At 35.7% G+C, this 18,403-nt stretch overlaps 1 protein-coding gene across 2 annotated transcripts in view; it reads left to right on the top strand.

The window, feature by feature from the left end:
• The window catches only part of LOC110678633, a 41,113-nt gene extending 24,522 nt beyond the window's left edge, over positions 1-16,591 (top strand). For both annotated transcript variants that reach the window (XR_002501797.1, XM_021851762.1), the window contains exons 2-3: positions 217-440; positions 15,330-16,591. Coding sequence is in view for 1 of the 2 variants with exons in the window: in XM_021851762.1 (XP_021707454.1) it covers positions 217-440; positions 15,330-15,887 (782 nt within the window). In the remaining variant the exon portion in view is untranslated. The remainder of the gene's footprint in view (positions 1-216; positions 441-15,329) is intronic.
• Positions 16,592-18,403: the final 1,812 nt, after the last annotated feature.

Raw genomic sequence — 18,403 nt, 5'->3', positions numbered from 1 at the left:
AGGGAAGGGACCTTGACACACGGCATATACAATAGACCCTAAACTTGAATGGTTAATCTTCTTTATCATTGATTTTTTTGTCGTTATGCTTGTTAAAATAAGCGTATGATCATTTTGTGATTTTCAGAAGATGTTTTCTGACGTTGGTTTGAGTCTTATTTTTCTTTAATATGCAACTGGATGATTATGTATTTTTTTTCTTTTTATTTCCTGCAGGTATCTGCGATGTAGTAGCAGTTTTGATCTGCTTCGTTTCGATAGTACAAACTCGGCCAAACAGTGGTTCCTCACATACCTACTGGTATAACAATCCATGCCATCACAACAGCAACCAAAATTACGAGTTCACACGATACAGCGTCACCAAAGACGATATGACAAGAATAAAGGAGCAGCTTAACACATCACTTGGATCGGTGGAGGAATCCGTGAAAAACTTCGTAAGTGTTTTGGTTTGTACAACAATATTTCATTATAATTTTATCTATCATATTAATTATTGCTTCTGAAATATATAATTTAAATTTCTAATTTAATCCGGAAAGTTTTGACACACAAGCATTTAATATTTTGAAACGTGAAATCAGACATCTAAAAAAAAATATCTGTGTATATGGTTGCATCTTCATTGACACATTTTAAGGCCATTGTAAAAATTGAGCATTCTTGTATAAATTGAGCATTCTTGTATAAATTGAGCATTTGCCAACATGTTTAAACCATTTTTTCCGATAGATCAAAAATTACAAAAACTAAGAGCGCCCAATTATCGTAATTTTACTTGTTCTGGAATATTTGAGCTATAACAGGAAACGAATTGACCAACCCGGTTTTCAGTGTGTTTATTCGGATAGTTTAGCATATAAGCCAGGCTGCTATGACAGTGACCTGGAGTTTACGTCAATTCATTCATATAATCGTTCATAAAACTTACTGATTCTTCGGACAAAACGACGTATGCGTTTGAAGATGACAAAAGTTTAAAATTATTCAGAAAGTCTCCCCCAGTTAACTTTTGAAATTCAATCTTTAGCAAATGTACAGATTATTTGACCTAAATTGTTGAAAGATTCAAGAATGCATCAAGAAACACAAAATCGCATTTCACAGCAATAATATCTACTGATGGTATTTGCCTCGACCACGAAATATGGGCAGTATAACTATAACTTTGATGTACTTTATCTGATCAGTTATGTTAATCAAGGCCAAAAAGACATAAAGTTTCGATCAATTCACAATTGATGTTTTATTCAGGATAACCGAAAGTCTATATTGAGGATACTAACCCAAGTGTATCCTGAATTTTGTTTCGAAAACGACAATATTCGCGAACCCTGTATATAATAGGAAATCTTCTCTAATGTATGCAATCGAAAGAAATTAATTCCTCTAATAGCAACATCTTTTTGATCAAGAAAAAATATTTTTCAATATTTAGGCACCATTTTCCACAAGTTCACAAAAAACTTTTCTATTTTAAGAATCTGTGTAGTAGATTGGTCATCTGGATGTGGAGATATTCCGTAATTTTCATAAATTCTGTGGGGGAGTCGAGCACTCGACACTGAAGATACAGAAGATACAGTCGCAGACGAAATAGGCCTATCTGTCAAGATAAGCACCATATTAGAGTTTAAAGGTATTTGCTCGCCTTACTAGTGATTTTAGTATTTTATTTTGTGCAAAAAGTGAATTGTTAAAGTTCAATTAGTGGTTTTAAACATACTCTTATAATCCCTCCCATAAATTTAATAAAAAAAGTGTAGTTCTTTGGGGGACCGACGCGTAGCCAGAACCCATGTAACTATCTCAGGCCGCAGAATTTCATCGTGTTCGGATACTCACTCTTCGAAACAATTACATTAACGAGAGGCTGTTGTGAAAAATAAAGCAATTTAGTGCAGCCGTTTTTTGAGTAATAGGCATTTATGTTCCTGGTACCCGCGCTGGCCAAATAAAGATCTTGAAAACTTCAAAAACACCACATCTTAATTTCTGATTTCTCTAAGAGTACTGAACTGATTTGTACTATTTGTTTCAAGGAGCTCCTTATTGTAGTTTTGGGAACTTGTAATCAGAAGACACAGTGTGTTTATTTGACAAATTGAGACATGAATTTGCGAAAATATACGCGTTCTAGTGAGACTCGAACTCACGACTCCGTGTACGCTAGACCGGCGCTTTAACCAACTAAGCTACAGAACACCTTATGATTCTACGGAATAGAACGAAGACGACGAAATAGGCCTATCTGTCAAGATAAGCAACATATTAGAGTTTAAAGGTATTTGCTCGCCTTACTAGTGATTTTAGTATTTTATTTTGTGCAAAAAGTGAAGTGTTAAAGTTCAATTAGTGGTTTTAAACATACTCTTATAATCCCTCCCATAAATTTAATAAAAAAAAGTGTAGTTCTTTGGGGGACCGACGCGTAGCCAGAACCCATGTAACTATCTCAGGCCGCAGAATTTCATCGTGTTCGGATACTCACTCTTCGAAACAATTACATTAACGAGAGACTGTTGTGAAAAATAAAGCAATTTAGTGCAGCCGTTTTTTTGAGTAATGGGCATTTATGTTCCTGGTACCGCGCTGGCCAAATAAAGATCTTGAAAACTTCAAAAACACCACATCTTAATTTCTGATTTCTCTAAGAGTACTGAACTGATTTGTACTATTTGTTTCAAGGAGCTCCTTATTGTAGTTTTGGGAACTTGTAATCAGAAGACGCAGTGTGTTTATTTGACAAATTGAGACATGAATTTGCGAAAATATACGCGTTCTAGTGAGACTCGAACTCACGACTCCGTGTACGCTAGACCGGCGCTTTAACCAACTAAGCTACAGAACACCTTATGATTCTACGGAATAGAAAGCCAAACTGAATTCGAGTACTAACTATGAACACATTTCTTTTCGCAAATCCATGTCTCTTTCGGACTTAGATGCCAAACCCCCAACACGCTCACGTTTGTATCTCCCGATCGCAAGTGAGAGCGAATTGTTTATGGATGCTGAGTTCTTACGCTCAACAGCCTATATAGGGCGCAGAGCTACTTGGGCACTTCCATGATTCACTTTGGCATGGGGGGTTTTTCTCGGTCGAATCGTCTGAAACTTTGCAAAAATAACCATTTCAATACGACGCATATTGTAGCCAAATATGAGCTCAGTAGCTTTTAAAAAACCCCACTGCCGAAGTGAATCAGAAGTGCCAAGAATAGGATCCGGCTCCCTACCTATAAGCCGAACACTTGCCGGCACGAAATTCAATATGCGTTGAGCTCTCAGTGCGGTCGCACGCTCTACGACCAACTGCGCCAGCTCCTTATTACCTGGCATTTATAGCCCACATTTTATTCTATTATTTTGATAAATTGACGTAAACTAAATGGCCGCCAAATAATGTTTTTCGAGTCTAGTACACAACACTGAACGGCCTTACAGTTGAGGTCGAAATACGCGTATCTGTCAAAGGATACAAAATCTAGTGGAATTAAATAGAACACACTTAGATTTGTTTTCGTTGTTCGCTAAATATCCTAACCGAAATCGAATTGTAAATAAATAATTAACTGAAGCTTCGGTATTGCAAACGAACCGAAAAAACTTGAAAAAATAGGGAAATCAATAATATCTTCATCTTTTTTTTACCGAAATCGTCGCTTTATTGACCGAACAGCTCATGTCGATTAACCGTAGACTGTAACTTTTAACCGTACTTCAGTACATAGTGCTTATTGGTTTACCAAACAACAAGTAATTTGAAATTTTTGAGGCCAGCAAACATTTCGCCATATTTGTTTTGAAATGCAAATTGGTGCTTTTGGATTGTCCGCGATGCTTTTTAAATTCTGTGATTTTAACGATGGATACTAGACTGATGCAAATTTTGAAGTTTTTGCTCCCCTATGCTTAAACGATGTCAATTATGATGAAAATGATCCTCCCAAAATTTGAAGCGATTTGGAAGAAATTTGACTGTGCACACGCCATTTGAAGTTTATATGGAGATTACTATGGAAAACGCCAATCTTTTGTGTTCAGCCCTCTAACACGTCATCATAATATTTTAGGTAAAAGTGAACACACTCATCTTATGTGAAAACTTCCCAGCTACAACTTTCTCGAAGACCACATTTCGATGGGACGTAAGGATTATTTGTTATTATTGATAACAAAGTCCAAATCGTGCTGGGATGATCATTCAATTACTTTCAGAGCAACACTGCTTTTTTGCTGTAGAACATAGTAGCCTGGATTACTTTGATCTATGCTTCCCGCCAGGAGCACCGCTGTTGCCTGCCGAACAGTTGGTGAAGCATACTACATGCAAACCAACTTTATGATGAAGAATAACAATTTATCGTGAGGTCCAATCAAAAAGTGGTCTTTGGCAAAGTTGTAGCTGGGAAGTTTTCACATAAGATGAGTGTGTTCACTTTTACCTAAAATATTATGATAACGTGTTAGAGGGCTGAACACAAAAGATTGGCGTTTTCCATAGTAATCTCCATATAAACTTCAAATGGCGTGTGCACAGTCAAATTTCTTCCAAATCACTTCAAACTTTGGGAGGATGCTATTTACCATAATTAAAATCGTTTAAGCATAGGGGAGCAAACATTTCAAAATTTGCATCACTCTAATGGATACTGTTTTCGAAAAACTAATATAGCAAGATGTGCGTCTGGTTCTTATCCGTAAATATGACTAGCAGATTTCAATTGAAGAGCTTATTTTAAAGATTCAATCAAATGTTTTCGTTATAGGATACAAGAGCCAAATCACGATCCAATTTACAACCTCACATATATAAGGATGTTCGGAAAAATGAACTGATTCTGCTGTTCAAAAGCTGTGGTTGTGAAAATACACAGCAAATGTCTGTACATTTCAATAATCTGTTTTTAATTTAATTACTATCAAAATGAATTTCATCCTTTTTTTATGTTTTTCAATCATTCCGATTTCAGATCATTTCGACTGCCTGCTGATAATAACAATGCGTTCGGTAATAATTCTTACAATTTGCTCGGTAACCATTAACGAACCGTTTGTAATATTTTGACAGCTGCGTTTTGGTTCAAATTACTGATTGTTCGGTGATTCTTAACTTTACCGAAATGATTACTGAGCGCTCAGCGGTTTATATTTCGGTAAAATAATTACCGGAGTCGGTGATATTTTCTAAGTGTGAATAGTACTAAATACGGGTTTTCATTTACTTATAGCTATTCCACTAAAGAGCTCGAAGATTTATTATCATCATGGATTCTAAAACTAGAAAGGTGTTTTGATAATTTGTAAAAATGACGAAAAAATATCGAGAAACTTAAGAGGTTAAGGTTAAGAGCAGAGACATCGTGTGCTTGTTCACAAAACAAGCGTGCAATTATTTCCAAAGGCAATCTGGATATATTCAATACTTTGTTTTTCTATCGAAACTTTTCCCGCCAATCGCTAAGATATATTATTTTGTAGAGATCTCATCAACCATTATGTTCGTTTGCTCAAAATCGGGAAATATTTTTACAGAAAATAATTCATAAAAGTATATTGAAAAATTATGGACTTAAGCTTCGTATGTGTTAGATTTTAAAGGTAAGGGAAAGGTTTTGGATTCGACTATTAATTTACCACAAAGCCATTGGATTTTTACAACCACATTTTGTAGACTTCACGTGGCAAATAGAACTCCTGGATGTTTCCCTGAAAGCTTTATAGACATGTTACTGGAAATTCCAGAAAAATGTCCAATAGATTTCATGCGTATACTGTAATTTTAGGGAATATTTTCTGGTTTACGGTTCAACCACGGTTTATAATATTTATAAGGTTATATATTCCGAAAACTGACAGCTTCTTGACGACGTCGTTCCTATACATCTCAAACAAACTTGTTGAAAAAATTATCTAGAATGACGTCACATGTTTACAACCAATGTTGATGTTTACACAAGTAAAGAGACTGCCTTGTCTTGTTTATGTCGTCGGTTCAACTAAAAGCTTCCGCAATTGTCACATCACTGATTCTCACTGGTAAATCATCAGTAGGCTTCAATGGTACCTTGGTATGGTACTCTTTCAGGCATACTATGATTGAATTGTTTTCTTCAATGATAAAATGATTTCGACGCCAGCGAGAGAACTTTGACAGCTGCGGTAGAACTCTACGGCTACCGTAAACTGGAATTTTTTTTTATCAATCGTAATATTTATTGCAAATTTACTGGTGGAATTTCAAGAAACGTTCCTAAAACTTAGTATAAGTATAAGTATAAGAATTAAAAGTTGAAGATAAATGTTTAGCCAATTTATTTTCTAACGCATCGTTCTTGTACCCCAGTTTCATAACCATTGTTTGTTAGAGGTTTGTAAGATTGTTTCTGGGAAAATTCACGATAAAATCTGTCGCATTACATTGTGCATACCGTTTTGATTCATATTACGGAAAGCTTGAAATTTCGGACACTCTACTTTGTATGGGAAACATTTCACACGGAATGTTTCAATTTTGCGTTCAAAAATGTCATTTTCTAGGCTTGATTTTATAAGCATTTTCCATAGATATCTATGCAAATTTATAATACACAACTGCCTTAGGCCTCTCTTTAATGCGCAGATGATGATGGTGTAAACTGGACGATGGGCTTTAGGATTTTTTTATGTGTTACGCAAGGGGGTGGTCAATCTACACAGTGTGCCTTGCACGGCTTAGGCACATTTCGGCACACTGGACTGGCTCTATTTTCCATAATGGGTTGCTTTAAAAATCACATTGAACTGAAATTTCATTCTCAGCAATCATTCTTGGGCTGATTTTTGTTGAGTTCTTAACGAGATTCTTGGCCAAATTTTGGATATATTTGTTTGGAAGATGCTTTTGTACCAATATAATAGCTGAAAGCATCTTTCAAATTACTGCAAAATTGATGAAATACCACCAAAACCGCTTAAATTTTTCTCACTTGTACTAATATCGGTAAAGTGTTTCAATAATGGAGGATCCCATAAGAAAACAACGGATACCGCAACTATAGGAACACAAAATAAAAATTTACCTCAGCTAAAGGAACAGTGTACCAATAGTGGAGGTATTATTTTTAACTGATATGCCGATGGTTACTGCGATGAAATCAATTTTTTCATTAAGTGAATGGTCGTTACTTCCCGTTGTACCAGTGGTATGTACATTTATTGCACTACTTGATTTTTGAGGGGTTGAATGAAGTTGAATCGTGTGTAGTACCTCCACTATTGGAACATTTACCCTATTTTGTTTTCCGTGTTTCTTCCGAAATGTCAGATAGGAACAACCCCAGTGTTACAGCTAAAACCCCTGTGGTGTTTTTGTCGACTAAGCGAACGTCAAACATGATCAAAAGTGTTAAGGTTCATTTATGGACCCAATTTTCAAATTAAGGTTTAAATATGTAAATACCTGAAGGTCGTAGACACAAAAGTCAATTTGGACAAATTGAGATGTAAAATTGTGAAAAATAATAGAACCGTTCTGGTGGGTTTCGATCCCACGACTCCCAATACGCTAGACTGGGCGCGTTAAAAAACCTGAAATCAAAGTTTCAGGTCGGCCGATTGCGCTGCAGAATCGTTACCCGTTCTGTGGCGTAGTTGGTTAACGCGCCCAGTCTGGCGTAATGGGAGTCGTGGGATCGAAGCCCACCAGAACGATTCTATTATTTTTCACAATTTTACATCTCAATTTGTCCATATGCACTTTTGTGTCTACGACTTTCAGGTGTTTTCAAAACACCGTCGGCTGGTTTAAGCCGTATTAGACATGATAACCCTAGTTGAGTTTAAATATGTTATAGACGTTCTTTGAGCGGGAAAAATTGTTAAAGTAGTTGTCAGTAACATGCTCATTCGTGTTATTACATAAAAACAAGATTTCATTTAACATTTTAGGACCCTTTTCCAAGATCTTTTTTAAGATATTTCAACAAATAGGAAGTTTGTATATTTTCGCCCAAACTCTTTCGAAATTCAAACCGTTTTGAGCTTATAGTATTTTAGAAATTTAATCAAAAATAATTTATAAATAAGTTAAATCAAGCCAAATTTGACAATTGTGTATGAAAAAAATAAACAAAACAAAAATATCAAGTCGCAGGATCATTTTGTCATCAGTTTTTAATTATTTGGACATCCGGGAATCGGAAAACTGATTTTGAATGAACACCCTGTGCTTATAGATATGCCATTTTTTGGCCAATTTGCTATATATGATTGTTTTCATAGTTATTTTTTGTTTTTACTCAGGTTCAATAAAACATTTTTTTTATATTTTTGAAATTGCATATGAAACATTTTCCAAATTCCATCCTAAAACTGAGGCTAAACTTGGGAAGACTTATTTTGGAGATGGGACCAGTAATTGAACCTATTTTCAATCTCCTTTCAAATTTTCTTCTACAAAACTTCAAAAAAAATATTCTTGAGACGCTTATTTATATAATCAACCATAACTGAAGCTGGCCCGTCCTACTCGAATACAGATTGAGCACCACTTGAAGTACTGCATTTGGTCCCTTGGTACTGCAAAAGGTACCCAAATTTGACAGATCTCAGTACACTTTTTTAAAAATAAAAAGACACCGACTGAAAAATCACGAACATTAGGCAACGGACAGCACAGAACACCCATTGGCCCAGTGATGAATTTTTCGTTTGACGAAAAGTTTCCACCGACTGGTGCGGGAATCGAACCCACGCTTCGTGGCACAATACGCCTAAACGACTGACGCCGCTAACCGCAAGGCCACGAAGCCCACTTTTCACTGCATTTTAGATTATGCTCTTTCAACTTATGTGCCATAAAATTTTTGGCAACTGTAAGGAACATGAAGGTCATTATTTCATCTTTGACTGGAGGTCATTCATCGATAATGTTTCAAATGAACCTAAAAGAGTAAAAAAGTGAAGTTTTCTGTATTTGATACATATTTCAAATCAATTTTCTAAGGCCCACAGGTATAAAATCTAAGAACAATTGTAAAATTATATTAAACAACAGGTATATCTTTTTGGCAATTGATTAGATTATCTTTAAAATAGATTAAATTAAAAAAAACTTAAAGTTTAAGAAAAACAACGTTTAATGATTTGATATCAACATGACAAAAACATTTTTGTTCTACAAATGTCTTTGATTTTTGTTTTGTTTTTGTTCTTCATTTGTCCCGTTTTTATCCGAGTATCTTAGCTAAAGCCTTGAATGACACTAAATGCTTTAGATGTTTTAAAACAAATTTTACACATTTTATGATATTTGAGGTACCCCGGGGAACCTGAAAAATCATATTAGTTCATATTGAAGGCATTTTTCTAATAGTTCTTGGTTCTTGGTGACCGCATTATAGCCAATTCCGGGAAACAACTGTATTTGTATGCCTGCCTACGAGGTATGCCTGCCTACGAGGGAAAAGAGCATTAACAAAATGTCACTCTAGGGATGATCACGGTAAAAAGAAGCAAGGTATTATACTTAAAATGACATTTGGCAGTGACGTCATTCCTATCGCAAACTCGAACGAGTGCAAAAGAAAGCAAGGCCTGCTCTCCTTTACTATCCTCAAGGCCTCATGCTTGACGATAGGAATGACGACACATGTTTTGATGGAAAATCGTTGTTTACACGTGGGAATAGCCTACCTTGTGTATACCGTGGGGATGATTACAAACTGACGTCCATTATTTTTCGAGATTTCTGGGCCCTCCCCATCTGTCTCGCCTTTTCCAGTGCCTACCACTACCATGCATTTGTAAACCACCATTTCTTTCCTAAACGATTAACGTAATTTTGGAATGTTCTCCCAATTCGGCAAAATTTGATTTTCATTTGATATATGCAGTAGAGTGGTTCAAAAAATCGTTTTTGCTCCACACCACTCATTCGATTCTAGATCAAATTCTGAGTGTCCTCCCAAAATTTGAGCTCATTTAGATGAAAACTGAGACTGCTCAAGCCCTTCAATGTTTACATGAGAATTACTATGGGAAAAGCAAGCAATTCATTCAATCGGTCATAGTGTTTGCCCATGTGCTCTTGGGGATTAGAACTACGATGATACTGTGAGATATATTCATCAGTTACAACTTTGCCGAAGACGCCTCAGTAATTGGTTATTGATTTATATCCAGTCACAAATTTTTCAGCAGTGCTCATTCAACTTCTGAACAGGCAACATTGCTGCAACTGGCGCGAAAGATAGCACGCACAAATCATGGCTACTATGTTTTACTGCATATATCCAGTGATGCCTGCAGATCACCCAAATTATTATAGCCAAAGTTTTACAACTCACAAAAAAATCAATAACCTAAAACGCTCTTCGGCAAAGTTGTAACTGATGAATATATCTCACAGTATCAACGTTGCTCTAATCCCCAAGAGTATATGGGCAAACGCTATGACCGATTGAATGAATTGCTTGCTTTTCCCATAGTAATGCCCATATAAACTTTAAAGGGCTTGTGCAGTCTCAGTTTTCATCCAAATGAGCTCAAATTTTGAGAGAGCACTCAGAATTTGATGAGCGGTGTGGAGCAAAAACGATTTTTTGAACCACTCTAATATGCAGTAAATCTAGTAGCCATGATTCGTGTTTGTTATGTTTTGTGAAATATGTAGCAGGCAGCTTATAAAATAAATGAGCACTGAGGAACAATTTCCAATTGGATATAAATCTGGTTATTGAAATGTCCAATTTGAATAAGATCTTCGGCAAAGCTGTAGCTGAGGAATGTATCTAATAGTATTAGCATAGCTCTTACTCTAAGAGCACGTGGGCAATTACTATGACTGATTGAATGAATTGTTTGTTTTTGCCATAGTATTTCCCATACTCAGTTTTCAACAGAATGTGCTCCTAATTTTGGGTGGACGCTCAAAATTTGATCTAGAATCAATTAAGCGGTGTGGAGCAAAAACGATTTTTTGAACCACTTCAATGTATATATCCTCGACTGGCGGGATTCGGACCCACGACCCTCAGCATGATCTTGTTGAAAAGTTGCGCGTTTACCGCTACGAGTATCTGGGCCCAAATTCCATAGTTAAAGTGTATCCACAACGATGTTTGCAAAGCCTGATAAACCTTGCATAATGAATCATAACGCAAATCAAATGAGTTACATAATAAACTCATATTACAAAACGAAAAATTATGCTGTTTCATAACAATGCCAGTTATGATAAGAAATTGCAAAAAATAACATTATGCCTTAAAATGAGCGTATTGTAGATAACATTTGAAAATGTGTTCATGCCTGTCGCTTGACCAACGCTGTTCTCTAGATGAATGTTTCTCGATGGATGATAAAATCTATTTCCGACATAGTGCAACTCATAAATAATGTTCAAATCAAAGCACTGGTGCCGAATCATGAGACGTGACTTGCCTACAAAAATGTAAACCAAAAATCAATTTGCCGAATTCCGAATGATTATTCTTTCACTTCAACTTCGGTGCTGCCGATCGATAGAGCAAGACACTACCTACGTAAAGTTGCTTATTATGGGTGATTGACATGTCAGTCATATCCGACATGCAACTGCAATGATCATCCACGTGGCTCTATGGTTCATTGAATGTTGAACATCATTACACTTTTCACGTCAATAGATCAAGCTACAATTGTCACATAACCTACTCAAGAAGAATGTGCGTCAATGAAAAACAAACTGTCTAAGAATTTGAATGTTGCAATACTTTTACTGCATTGCCGATCGTATAAAATAACTATCGATACCAACCGATGGAGCTCATACACTGTATGAATGACGCTGAAGTAATTGAAATTCCAGAAGGTACAGGCAAATAATGGGTGTGAGTGTAAAGCGGGAACATCGTTGAATAACTTCGCGCAAAATCCGTCGGATGTCTGTTTTGCTTCCGAAAGGAAGTTCACGATCTTAATTTATGTATAAAACGCAAACACAAAGACCACAAATTTAGAACGATTGTTTTGTATAGAGCAAAGTGGGGCGAAAGTTCGAGTGGATCTGGATTTGTTTTCGAGTTTTCAAGCGCGTTTAACATGTTCTTAACAATATGAATGACGTCAGATTAGACTAAAATTTTCAATTTCCAAAATTATGTTCTTCAGTCGAAATCCCGTGAAATTTTTAGTATTAATCGCAGAATTCTTCTAGGGATTGAAACACCTCCCTCCCTCCCTAAAAAAGCCGAAATCGAGTCTAAAACTTGACTTGATGATGACTTGAAGTGACAACTATATTTACGGTTATTATACCTAAATTGTGACATGCCGAGTTTGTCCCGATTGGCCGGTTCCTCAGGGGAAGTGATCATTATATCAGCGGTTCTGAAACATAGCTTGCAATTATCCAACTTCATGACTTTACAAATCAAGCCTAATCAAAATGATTTTAGCCTATACCTTGAAACAGAAATTGGTTGTGACTTTAAATCCATTTCGAGACGGACGATTGCTAAGTGGTAACGCTCCAGGATGAATTTTACTCTTCATAGTGAGTTAATGCAACTTATTGGCCATGAAGAATTGAGGACGGAGAGAGTAGAGTAAGATGGGGCGATAGTTTGACCTGAGTAAAATATTCAATATTTTCTGAACAAATCTTTACCGGTTGAAAAGAAACAAATAGCACAAAATGGACCTCTATCATATTGGCTACAATTTTGCTTGGAAAAACTTATGTCAAAATATTTACTAGGTAATTTGATTGGCATTCGAGCCGCCATGACATTTTTAATATTTGCCAAGACAATATTTGGTAATTTTACATACAAAGGTATTACGCGTTGCAAGAAAAATTTTGATTCCGGGAAAATCCATAGTTGTTGATCGCTAAATTTTCCGGTAAAATCATCATAGTTACCGCTGACTAAGAAAAGTAATAATTTTGTTTATGCTGTTACAGCTGTCAAGATAAATTTGATGGCTTCAACGGGCTTTGCTTGAAACATTCCAGGCATCGGATTGATTTAACAATCTCTACAATTATAGTAGCATTTGGGAAAACTAGAAAACCATATACCATGTACCCGCAGCATGTTGGATTTCGAATTAGTGGCTCAAAATCATGGAACTCCTACCTTTATTACTACTATCAATGAAATGTAAATGATGGGGATACCAGATTGCCCGCAATTTAACAAGTGGAACAGTTTTAATGCCATAAACCACGGGAAACAATGAGGACCGTCTAACATAGAAACCTAGAATGGCTATGTTCAACTCACGATTGAATCACATGCATAGAGCCCACAGCTAAAAATAGGATATATATTTTGGATTTTAATATTTCGTACCTGATAGTTTAACCAATTGCGAGTTGTTACAGTTATAAATACGATCAACGTTCAAATGGAAACATATTGGCCTAAATGATGGTGCGCACTTTAGCTATCGTTATATTGCAAACCTAAATCAAAAAAGCATGTCCAGAACTGCAATGCTTACTGTGGTTCATTTGCTCTGTGCGGAGATTGCTTGCTGCGCGTTATTTCCGCGAGCCAATCCAAATTTTTAAATTTCCCCGCAATATCGACCGTGATAATTATATTTTGAATTTGTTTATCGGCATATCGGTCTATTTTGCTCGAAGTAAGGGGGAGCATGGAGAAGAAAGCAATGAATACTAGATGGATAGGTACCGTAAGGGAACGGCGAGAGAAATTTGATTAGATGTTGAAGAGGGCATACCATATGAAACAGTATGACTTGAAACGTCCTTCCTTGTGGCTAACGTCCCCTATGAGAACGGCTTGGGTGTGTTTTGAGAATGACACTACCAAGACAGCCAGTCAGGCAGGCTACAGTACAGTAAATTTTCATTATCAATCTGATTTCAACATACCATTGTATGGAGGGCCAAAATGGGGTGTGCCGGACCCGCAGAGACACTTGCGTGAAACCCACGGGAAATAGAGAATCTCCTTCAAATAATATGATCCAACGGAAAGCATAATGAAATTCGCAATACCTGTCAAGTTATCCACGGGATGGTTTGTTGTATGAAGGGCGCGTCAAATCCATTACAACTGTTGTGATAGAAGAACCCATCTACAAGGATGTTACGGTTACTTCAACCCTTGGCTCCGGCTGGCACTCAACTCCATTGTTCAGCAGTAACTTCAATGATGCCCTGATTTAGCCTTCCAATATCACCTCATGCAATAACTCGATGATTTGACCTAGAATCGTTGAATGAAAGATGATTAATATTAAATACATAATAACAGATTGTTCCAACAAGCCTGCAAAAAAAAACAAAATGACAATGTTGTTTATACTGAATGTTTACGACGACTTCCTGCAATTATATATTGCTGATATATCCTGAAAATAAAATACATTAATTATAAATATCGTTTGCAGGTCCTTTTCGATGATCATAGCAAATGGTGCAGACAGTTTGTAATCAATTTTTGAATTTATGGTTATAATTAGCAAGTTAGCCAATGACTGTCATTCTCACATATAATTATGATGTGCAATCGAACTATAAAATTAAAGTAAAGTGCGAATTCTATTTTGACAGTTCGGTTTTGTTTATTTTAATTTTAAATTGCTGTGCTATAATCTGAACTGTTCGGGGTAATGGCTCATTCTGGGTAATGGCCCATTCGGAGTAATAGCTTTCGGGGTAGTGACTCATTTCAAATGTTTATTTGATGGCCCATTTCAAATATTTATTTGATCAAGCAAAACGTGTTGAGCGGTCTTAGAGAGAGCCATTTTCGAGCTTTATGACGAAAGAGAAATGTCCATAAAACACACTGGATTATTTTTGTGTCCAGCCTTGAACCCAATGGCCTGCAAATTACTTCAAACATTTGGACTCATCTTTTTTAGATCTAAGATCTCAGGAATAACATCTCCGAAAAAATTAAATTGGCCTATCTAAGTAAAAAGGAGTTATTTGAAATTCTTGTTTGTGTCAGCTTATAAATGTATTAAAAAAAGGTACATGGACTTTCTATTGTTTTCAATGTGAGGTCATCTATCCCGTAGTGTAGTTCGGATAATTTACAGACAGGGTTTCTACTAGCTTTTGTTGTTTGCGGCACTCAGCACGCATTGGTCGTTTTTCACTCAAAATTGGAGGCCTGAATCAAGAAGAGTTTACGCATCGCTTTTTCAGTACGCAACTCTTTTCAGTTACGTAATGAAACATTTCACAAATATTTTCAGAATGATGATTTATAATACCCTCAAGTGGCCTTTTACGAAATTGCAAAAAATGTCGTACTTACCCAACGTGTTAACTACTATTGCATCATAGAAACTAAAATGTTTTCCCCTTATTTCAGACTACTACAATATTCGGCAGCTCAATCAAGGATTTTCTCGATGAATGGCACAACACTGGTTACAGTTACGTACAATCGCTACACAAAGGATTGGTCTCTCCGAGAAAACTTTCCAACAATTCAATGGACGAAATTCTAAAGGACCTTGAGATGAAAGAGTTAACGTCAGTACACGAAGAGTTTTATAAACTGATGAAAGACTATTTGAAATATTATCGTCGCGTAGCAAAAGCTATTGATATAATGAAAAACGAAATTCAAGAAAACCGTATAAAATATGATCAGGAACGCCTTATGTTGTTGAATTATATCAGGGAAGATGTGCGAATAAATCTCAAACAAGTGTTGTGTGAAATATATGAATGCGTACTTAAAATAGATCAAGATTTTGTATTGAATATTATAAAAGAAGATGAAGTACTAGAATGGAAAGAAGATTATTCCGATGAGATGAACCGACATCTTCGCGACGGTTTCATTTACGGAGATGTTGTCAACACGCTGGAGCACATTTTACAATTTATGCGAGCATACGAAAAAATTTGGAACGGTGTATGAAAATCTAGAACTGGTGCCTAGCGTTCCTATCTTGCTTTATATTGTAAACATAGAAAAACATTAAATTTTACACGAAGTTTTTGCTTTTATATTATTTATTTTTCCTTGCGACGCTTAAAGCTTTTATGTGATCCACCCAGTTTTTAAAAAACTTTTTAAGTAGTTTGTAATTTCTAGACCAAATATACAAATTATCATGTTAGGGAACATTGTAAATATAGCGATTATTGAAACTCATAAGCTTAAAAAGCCATGACAAGGTAGCATTTAGTAACTAGATATAAGCTCCAAAATCCCTCGCTAACCTATGTGTACACTGTTTCTCCTTAAGTTAGAGATAGGTTTCATTATTTATTATATTTTAATTATTTAATTTATTCGAAACTATTTATGTACAAAGTGAGGAAACAGAATTTACAAAGCTGCTTGCAGCTTATAGTGCATTGAAGTCTCTAGTTTAATTTAGTCGTCTGAAAGTGAAAATGCGAACATCTCTATTTTACAGAATTCCAATTGTATACTATCGACGAAGAGGCTTTTAATGATATTTAAAAGTAATGTTGAAAGCATGATTTGAAAGGATCAAACGGACTTAGTGTAAATTTGTACAAAACAAATTGGAAGCCAAAGAATAAACCATTTGAAAAACGATTGAATGCAGAACCTGAAATATACACACTGGATGAGTCTCTAATGAAAACAAATTGCAAACTAGCTTATTTTCCGAAAATCATTTAACTGATCACATCAAACGAAAGTTTTTAATGGGCATGTACGGCGCTATTCATAGAATTAACCAATATAAATTTGAAGCAAGTTCATTTGCAGGAGGAAATTAAGGTTTTACAATATGGTAGTGGACACTAAAAGTTGTTCAGCATTCGCTTCACAATTGAGCGAAGAAATACGGTTGGCTGAGTTTTTTTTTATTAAGTAGTCATATACTATTGAGAAAATTATTGAAAACTAAGCTCATTAGAGTTCAATCAGATTTTCCATTCTTTTAATTATAAACTGTTGTATCGAGTTGTTTGGTATTATTTCGAAAAGTAACCTCATTCGGCTATACCACATAATGCTAAACGTCAATTCAGCCATACTTATATGTGTCAAATGGGGTATCATGAATAGTACTAGGTATTCACAATTATGCATGATAAAGTGAGCATTTTCATGATCCACTCTGGCATGGTATTTTTGTTTCTCAAATGAATTGTCTGAAACTTTACAATAAGATGCATCCATGTGTTAGTCAATATTGAGGACAATAGTTTAAAGACAGAGTACAGCTCCCTATTCTCTATATACAGGGGGAAGTGGAGCCTAGTGTGCATACTAATCATTTAGTCATGAATAACAGCTACGTAAGCAATATTAATGTATTTTTTTATTGTACGATTATTGTACAATCGTGAGAAATTCAAATATAGCGTTCTATCAAACGCTAGTTATATGTCAGAAGGATAGTTTATTTTATAGATTGAAGACCTTTTCGCAATCGGTTCTCTGGTACATTGATTGACTCCGTAGAAAAAATTCTAAAGTACTCGTTATTGTTCGTTCACATAATGAAAATGTGCTGAAAACGTCAGTAGCGCTTACGTCGAGTATGCGAACATAGCCTGTAATATTTAACGATGTTGTGTGAATAAAATAATCACCAAATCAATTAACTGTCATAAATATAATTAAAATGATCCAGGCAAAACTACATTCACAGTCTGGCGACGGAAAAATCCCAAGAACTGGTAACGTAAGAATTTCACCAAAATCACTAGCTACTGAACAACAAGTTTAAGCCGTCAAATGACCATCTTGTTTGAATAATTAAAAAAGATTTTATCTGGATCAATCTGAGTTCCAATAATGGTCAAATCCCTCGAATATTACTGCCCACCGATTCAAACAACTGTCATATTCGATTTGCTCCGCTCTAGGTATATTGACAACTATAGAAGGTATGCTATTCACGACTGTGCATTAGTATTATATGATTTTTTAAGTTCAAGTTATATTTAAAAAGAGACAATTTACACCGTCTTCAGCTAAAGGCTGCACAAACTGAACGATCACTAACATTAGGCAACGGACAACATAGAACACCCAGTAGCCCAGTGATGAATTTTTCGTTTGACGAAAAGTTTCAACTGATTGGAGCGGGAATCGAACCCACGCCTCATGGCACAATACGCCTGAACGATTGACGCAGCTAACCGCACGGCCACGAAGCCCACAATTTATTTTTTTAATGCAATTTAAGTAAATTTAGGTATTTATGATAACAAAATATCGAAAGCTTTGCAGAATAATTTGTTACGTATCCGATGGGGAGGTCATTTAATGCATTTCTTCTATTTATGAGGAGTATTTTTCATATTTCTCATCACAACCCATTACCTCCCTCAGAAATAACTAGCCGTGCAAGTTGGTTTTTATTTTATATACAAGAATATATTTACTATATTGCTCATAGGAAGGACTTATTGTATGGAATGCAGGAATTGAATCTGTCGACC

This window comes from Aedes aegypti, chromosome 1, assembly GCF_002204515.2.
Source record: "Aedes aegypti strain LVP_AGWG chromosome 1, AaegL5.0 Primary Assembly, whole genome shotgun sequence".
NCBI lineage: Eukaryota > Metazoa > Arthropoda > Insecta > Diptera > Culicidae > Aedes > Aedes aegypti.
The sequence above is the reverse complement of the archived record's forward strand: the minus strand, read 5'-3'. Positions and strand labels throughout refer to the sequence as shown.